Below are 7,512 nucleotides of genomic sequence, written 5' to 3'. Positions count from 1 at the left end.
CCTCGAGGGAGGCCGACAACGAGATGGGCTGCATACAGTTGAATAGCTTCATCATTCGGGCCATTCGCAAAACTTGGAAAAACTTCTTGGATGACGACATCAGAAAAGAGTGACTAGAAACGATGCAGGGAATTTCTCTTCCAACGAATATAGGGCATTTAAGTAAGTATCTAAGATTTGCTCGACTACAGCCAGTGATAATTTTCCGAGTAAACATATCGATTGTTATCAGCGGTAAACAACCTATAAGTGGCTTCGCGTGAAATGAAGATCGTTCAGGAGTAGGTTCATTTGTAGCAACTTCTCTTTAAGTAATGGGAGGCGCTGAAGAGTACGTTTACTATCGTTAAATGTTTTTATCGTAAAACAATACCGATGTCAACGAGAGAAATTTTCGCAGGAAAGGAGAGAAACAGGAGGAAGAAAAGCCTACCGATGATAAAAAGGAAGAAGAGAAAGACAAACAGGAAAAAGAAGAAAATCCCAAGGATGCCAAAGGGAAAGAAGGCAAAGACAAGCACGAAAAAGACGACGAAAAACCTAAAGGCACCAAAAGGCAAGCATTATTACTTTTTTGCAACCAGCAACGGATTTCCTCACCTGGAGGAATTTCAGTAAGACATCTTCAACGCCAAAATCAGATACCAAGACTGAGGAGGTAAATGAACAGTTGACAAGAGAAGACAGGGAAAAAAAACTCTAATAGTTCGTCTAATAATGACATATTTCAGATTGGTGAAACTCTATGGTGTGGGAGTGATGTATGTTTTTGATGAAATTTCTTTTGAGGATTCCAGATATACATTAATAAATGACTAGGAACAGGTTACTCTACGTGGAAAGGAAATTAACGCAAAACAATACAAAATTTGTCGTGATCGGTGATACTCAGTCATAGTTACCATCGGTAGATAGCCTCGACCTCGTTGTGAAAAAAGTGACAATGTCGGAAACAGCCGCCCATATAAGGGATACTTCTTCATGCTCCACTTTATTTAATAGACTCAGCTGCAATGTTTTAGCCATTTTTAAATGGCAAAATGTTGTTTCTTAGTAGTTTTTCGTCAAAATATTGTCCATTTCAAATTGTTTTCATATCTGTATTCAACTGTTTTCATATCATGCTGAATGTCTCCATTCTCTTCAAAATTCATTCAAAAAGGATTCATTTGAAAAAAACAAATTTTCAGCTCTATTTGATCATTATCTCTGTTATCCTCGTCGTTTTCGCCTTGTTTAGTTTTTTTGGGGACTCAGTATCGAAAGCCGTGGCAGGATTCAAGCTGCTGTTTTCGGTTCGTCTTTCTACTATATGATTCTTCAGGACTTTTTCCAGCAAACTTATTGTACAATAGACACTGGAAAAAGGTATGATTATAAAACCAGGAAGATTAGGAAACACAATCCAATTTCAACCTAAATGCAGTCGAAGTGCTTTACCTTAATTTGGGATTACGTTTCTAACATCATGCGCCGAATTGAGGAATGAGCCTCTGAAAATTAACGATTTGGAAGTCATTAGTTGCAGAATTACACTACAGACTCTAGATTAGCTGAAAATCGTCAGTTCATTTTGCACGCTCCTGTTCTGTAGTCCAACACCTTCATCACTTCAGCTGGAAGGTTTTTCAGCCTTCCAAATATGGAAGAGGAGTTTTCAAAGTCGCAGCACTGCAGCGCGGTCTTTCTGACTCCCCCACAGCTCATAAAAACCGAGCGTCAACCACCATTCAATAGTGTTGAAAAGTGAGAGTAGATTTAGAAGCATAAGCAGTGTATCACGAAATTGACAGTGTTGGGATCTCTAAACGAAACGATAGGGTTTGGGATATTGATATATGAACGTGATCACGATCAATTTTATTCCCTGAGAAACGGCGTGGAAATCAACGTTTCCGACCGTTTGCATCTACGGGGTAACATACGCGCTGCGTCTGCAGGCGATCGAACAATTATTAAGTTACTGACGCAGTCTTCCCCGCTTGCGGATCCAGCGCATATATGTACTTGTGCTTGAACACATGTTGGATTCCTCGTAGGAAAAAGAGGAAGGAAACTGTAAACTTTTGACACCTTATTTCTGCAGTTAGTCTATTATGTTGGGAGGTTTCACGTGCTGATATTAAGATTACTACTAACATAGTTTTATCGGTGCCAATAAATCTTGTGCTGTTGTATTCTAAAATCTTTTCTTCTTTGAAGCTTCTTTATTGTGCTGGCGCTGTGTATGCAGTTGTAAAAAAGAATGCACGTATTATGGCTGCAGTGATGATGGCAACGGTGAGCTGCAAGTATGTCCGGTGATTGTAGTAGACGTTATACTTGTTTTCAGCTTGCACTGGTGGTGTTTGATATCCTCAGCATATGTGTTTCCTTATTCGGAAAATCAAAAATAGGTTGGTAGAACTAGTAACAATTGCTAAGATCTTTTCTTAGAGTCTCGTTTTGCTAATAGATTGAAAGGAACGTGATCAGCTTAATCACATTGGCTCCCGTTGACCTTTGAACTAGTCGGGCTGGCGTCAAACCCTTCTATTGGTCCCTAGCGTGCCATAGTCCCTTGTGATTTCTCCATTTAAATAGGAGACAAAGTGTACCAAAATCTCTTTTTTCTTTTCGTTGGTGTCTCTAATCTTCGATCACTTACGTAGGATGGAACTTCAAAACTCACTTGTGTGCAGCAGGATAGTCCTCGCATCACTCTTTTCATTGCGCGTTCAATGATGCTCACCTGGTTTTCTTCCTGTTTGCAAAGTCCCCAAGCTTCTAAAGGATAAGTCAGAGCAGGAAACATGATGGTATCAATGAAGTGAGCCCGTGATCTGGTGTTAATGAGGTGAGCACGGAGCCTGGAGTTCCTGGTCACTTCACCGCATCCTCGATGCGGTTATACGCTCTCCAAGGCGCTGGCTCCCTGGTTTTTCAGCTCAAGTGCTCATGTTCACTCCCTCACCAGGATAAAAGTAGCTGGTGCATTCGGATACGTTTGTTCCGTTGAGGGTAGATGGGGCATCCGAAACCCATGCGTTTCGCATAGACATTGTCTTTTGGAGATCTTATAGAAGCCCGATGCATCCAGATGTTTCGCTGAAATCGGGCGGCATTCGTTCCGCTTGGCTGAAGCTAGATTGTATCAGAACAATGTCATTAGCGAAACTAAACTTTGTAGCGCATGGCCACCAGCCGAACTCGGTCAGCATTCGTCCCGCTTAACTAGATATTAACAGAATGATGTCATCAGTGACGAACAGATGGTGTTGCAGCCGATCATCAACCTCCAATTTCATGTTGTCTAATTTCAGCTATCGCTTGCGTTAGAGTGGCCGCAAAGATTTTAGGAGGAATTGCGTAGGACCTTGTAGGACACTTGTCATCACGTCGATAATGGTCGCCTTGCAGACTGGCGAAATTTCGGTCGTAAAATTACAGTACAACTCTCGATGTACCCTTATGTACTGAGAAGGAACACCGTTGCCTAAAGCTTCCACGACTTTTTCCGTCTCGTGTAAGTCGAAGAACTTTTCTAATTCAGTGAAGGTGATAGTTAGCGGCACTTTGTACCTTAGCGATATATCTATGAGCTTCGAAGCAGTGCAAATGTGGACAATCGTGCTGAATCTTTGAACTGAAACTCTCCTCGTCTCCGCACTTTACATACCTTTCCTTCATCTAACACTTTTTCAGTCCCGTTAAGGATTACTCTTGTAAAATGTAGATGACGGAAACTGAGCAGATTGGGCAATAGTTGCTGATTTCATGTGGATCTCCTTTCTTACTCAACAACGTATGGAGAGCCTTGCCAGAGTGTTGATAAGGATTGGCGGAAAGTCCTTTTGGGTTCAGTTCTTATCCTGTCCGGTCCGGATGCGGTACGATTTCTTACCGTCATGATAGCAGGTTGTTCCTCAGGCAGGAGAACCTCTGGAATGACATTTCCATCTTCTCTCAGATGGTAGGGAGGCAAGTGGGCGTGGTCATCGCAAAGATCTGAGGAAGAGTTGTGAATAATCTTCTATTTCATCTTCTCGAATCCTCATTTCCGTTTCTTCAGCCAACACTTTTCTCTTCTCTCTTTAGGAGCTTCTTTAATCGCCTCTCTGCAAAGCTTTGCGAGTTCGGAAGAGAGTTCTTGGTCATCTGCAGCCTGTGCTGCACCAAATGGATGTATCAGCTCAAGGGTTTGTGGAGGCATCTCTTAGTGGTTTTGAAACTCTCAGGCTTTTTTGCACGGTCGTGAAGGTGTCCAACAAGCCAATCGTATCCTTCTCCGATTTTGTCCATTTTGGAACCTTCCAAAAAGAGGAGGTGATCGTAGTCCGTTCACGAACAGGACGTCTAGCACAACAGCGTCATCCCTCAGGCAAAAGCTTTTACTAACGATGATGTCAATTACGGTGCTTCCACCGAATGACTCCCAAGTCTACCGTAGAGATGAATGCTTCTGGGATTGTGAGTTTCCATAGATGGTCTTAGTCGACAAAACAAAAAGATGATAAACTCTGAAAGTCTCTTTCCTTGTTCATTCTATTGAAAATCGTAGGCTTAGGTTCTTCAAACATTCTCCTGGGGTCAATTTTGGCGCTAAAATCGCCAACAATGACCTTGTAGAAGTCGCGGTCTTCTTTCTGGAACTTTCCTTTTTCCATATAGAAAGTTTCGACTACTTCTTCGTAGCTTTATGTTCAAGCGTCAGCGACGAAGATGGTCAAACCTGCTAAATAACATCTTTTTTCGCTCATACGACCGATTGGGATCGTAAGATGTTCAAAAGAGCCGATGTCCTTTCTCGTATTCATATTCATGGCATGTTGACGAAATCGCGAACTCCTCTACTGTCTGTCGCATGTTTCTAGAGACAGTTCTTTTCCAGTTTCGTAAATGGCGTTCAGGGTCGTCTCGTCTCAATCAGTACGATTACGCCGTTCGCTGGCTTCTAAAGTTAACCATTCAATTTGATCCTTGTCTTTTCCGATTTGGAGGACTAGAATACTCCTGCAACACCTTTTTTCGGGGTGCTACTAGGCTTCCCTTCGGGGTCGGGATTACTGTAGTATGGATATAATTTTAAATAAAGCAGGTTGGCGGCATCTAGTACCAAGGGTCTATGGAGGAACGTTGTGTCCTCCCAGAGTGGAAATGGAGCTTGTCGGCGACGGCTTCAAACCGCCTCCTTTGAAACTATCAGTCATTTGACCGCAGGCTTTTGGCTACCGACGTGCGGTATGCAATTATGTTATGTGCCAGTCCCTGCGCAGCAGAAACAGAAAGTCCGTCCTTTGAATAAAGCCGCGTCTCAGGGCATAGTCGGGGTCGCTTTTGGGCCCTCTTTCCATTAACTACTAACCGGCTGTGATCCCTCTAATGGGGAAGATCTGAGGAAGATGAAATGACAAATCCAATGAAATATGCAAAATAAGTATTGAGCCGTGCATTCAGCGGTTTAGGTCGCATGTGGTTTCTGCATATTTTTGTGCACAACAGTAGTGATTTCTGTTATATTGAAAACCAATTCTGTTTTGCACGAAAACATATGTTAAAAACTTCAGTTTGAGTCACCCAATCATTCGGCTGTTAAAGTCGCAGCAAGCGCTTTAGGGGCGTATTCAACCAAAAAATAAAACTTTTAACATTTAATTGTGGATTTCAGGAGAAGCGTTCTTCTCAATTTTGTTTTCGATATTTCGGATTGTGAGTGAGTAATCGACAACTTTAGACTCAAGAATGAGAATAATTTAGATGACAAAGATTCTGTTGATTGAATGCAATTTCAGTTTTTGTTCACCTCTTCTTTATTACGAATAGAATTCGCAAAGTTTACAAGAACCAACAAGACTCCAGTCTTCCCAAATAATTACCATTCTTACAATAAACATTTGAGGGAAATAGTTCTTCTCGATTATTGAAGCAGATTGACGGCTTAACGGCACACTGGATGAGTGATGTAAAATAAGGCACGGTAAAATAGTCATGTCAGCCAAACAACAATGTGAAGGGGAAAGGAGCAAAACATTTATGTCTATAAGAAGAACGAACAAAATACTGAAGGATGTTGCAAACAAAAATCCTCGTCACAACAGTTTCACAGAACTTTTGACTTTTGCTTTTCCAACCTTATCATTTGCAGATTGAAATAATAGTGGTTTGCGTGATCTAATCGGTGAGTTATTATTGTCACTGTTGCGCAAATCTTTCCCGAGGTGCGTCTTCCTTGAATACAAACAAACACATAAAACACATGTTCACTAAATGGATGAACATTGATACTTAGGCAGTAAGCTAAATAAGGCAAGCATATGATTAGCAGGCGTGAATGATTGGGATAAAAACATCAGTCAAGCAAGTTTCCACCGTTTGCATCCAGCCCAACTACTTATGTGAAATAATGCAGATGCAAATTTTATGCTTTCAGCACATCTATGTGCAGCAGCTATAGTATTGACTTATTCTAACAATGAGGTCTGATGATGGTACTGAATAAGTCTCATACCGCCGGCACGTTTGATTGCGGATATCGGTATTTCATGGAAAAGAGGGTTTATGCAATCACCAACATTATCATATCATTGATATTGACCTATTTCTGGTCGCGTTGGAAACGTGATATTGTTTTCATATATAATTTTTGCATTTGCCTACAAACGATCGTACTTTCTAGGGTAATCTACAGCCCTTCAAGATAATCTATAGAAAGGCTTTTTTTTCATTGATTTTTTCTACATATAAAACTTTTCAGATCTGACAGATCGAGACTAGTGCTGTTTTTTTTATGTACAGCAACCTTTTTTCTGATTCGTAAGTAGAAATAGGTTGAAAAGAAGAGGGAAGCGCTCACTCCACTATCTTCAGACAAGTACACTACATACCACAAAGATACTGATCAGGTTTACCAGCTTGGAAATGTAGTAAGAAAATATTAACGTTCCCGGATTCTCGAGACAAGCATGTTCTCTCGACAAAAATGGAAAGTTTGAGACGTTCTGTATATTCCAGCATTTAGTTTTATTTATTCATTTTTTTAATGTTCTTCAACTACCTATTTTTAGATCCTCTTGACATTGAAACATTTTTTGTTTGAAATTTCTCTCTCCATAAACTGCAGCAAGTACAGTTGGATGGATTCTAAATTTTCTTTTCAATCAAAAATCAACGGATTCTAGTGAGAGACAATCTTTATTGAATAAGAACACACCAATTGCACCCGGAAAGGTGCGCTGCCAACATATCACTGAAGTTCCACCATTTATTGCTCTCTTTAAGAGTTTATTGTCTTATAAGACAGTTGTAGTGCCTACTTCTAATCTTACTGATTCTAGTTTCTTCATATCATTGAGATAGTGCCACGAAGACAGAACGAAACATTTTCGACACCTGCCCTGCGTATTCAATCAAGATGATAATGCCGCTGAAGCTCATGTTCAGATTTGTGCTGTGTGTGGAGACCAACGAGGCAGGTAAAACTATGAAAAAAAAAACAAAAGCGAGAAAAAGGTCTTGCAGAGAAAAGAAGAACAA

At 40.8% G+C, this 7,512-nt stretch overlaps 2 protein-coding genes across 3 annotated transcripts; both read left to right on the top strand.

Annotated features, from left to right (window-relative positions):
• Nucleotides 1–314: 314 nt before the first annotated feature.
• RB195_009500 (uncharacterized protein) lies at nucleotides 315–5,851 on the top strand (the record flags this gene model as incomplete). Its single annotated transcript, XM_064190072.1, has 9 exons — nucleotides 315–331; nucleotides 401–556; nucleotides 616–658; nucleotides 732–761; nucleotides 1,191–1,295; nucleotides 2,203–2,280; nucleotides 2,333–2,396; nucleotides 5,648–5,692; nucleotides 5,772–5,851. 9 exons carry the CDS (start codon nucleotides 315–317, stop codon nucleotides 5,849–5,851), a joined length of 618 nt encoding a protein of 205 aa, XP_064047655.1.
• Nucleotides 5,852–6,461: 610 nt separating this feature from the next.
• On the top strand, nucleotides 6,462–7,394 carry RB195_009499 (uncharacterized protein; the record flags this gene model as incomplete). Of its 2 annotated transcripts, XM_064190071.1 has the most annotated exons (6): nucleotides 6,462–6,514; nucleotides 6,734–6,792; nucleotides 6,847–6,902; nucleotides 7,044–7,102; nucleotides 7,158–7,206; nucleotides 7,314–7,394. In XM_064190071.1, 6 exons carry the CDS (start codon nucleotides 6,462–6,464, stop codon nucleotides 7,392–7,394), a joined length of 357 nt encoding a protein of 118 aa, XP_064047653.1. The 2 variants fall into 2 exon arrangements, with proteins under 2 accessions (XP_064047653.1, XP_064047654.1); XM_064190070.1 differs by lacking the exons at nucleotides 6,462–6,514; nucleotides 6,734–6,792; nucleotides 6,847–6,902 and adding an exon at nucleotides 6,942–6,965.
• Between the last annotated feature and the right edge of the window lie 118 nt (nucleotides 7,395–7,512).

Source organism: Necator americanus, chromosome III (genome assembly GCF_031761385.1).
Source record: "Necator americanus strain Aroian chromosome III, whole genome shotgun sequence".
NCBI lineage: Eukaryota > Metazoa > Nematoda > Chromadorea > Rhabditida > Ancylostomatidae > Necator > Necator americanus.
Note: the sequence above shows the minus strand (reverse complement) of the source record. Positions and strands in the feature narration are given on the sequence as shown.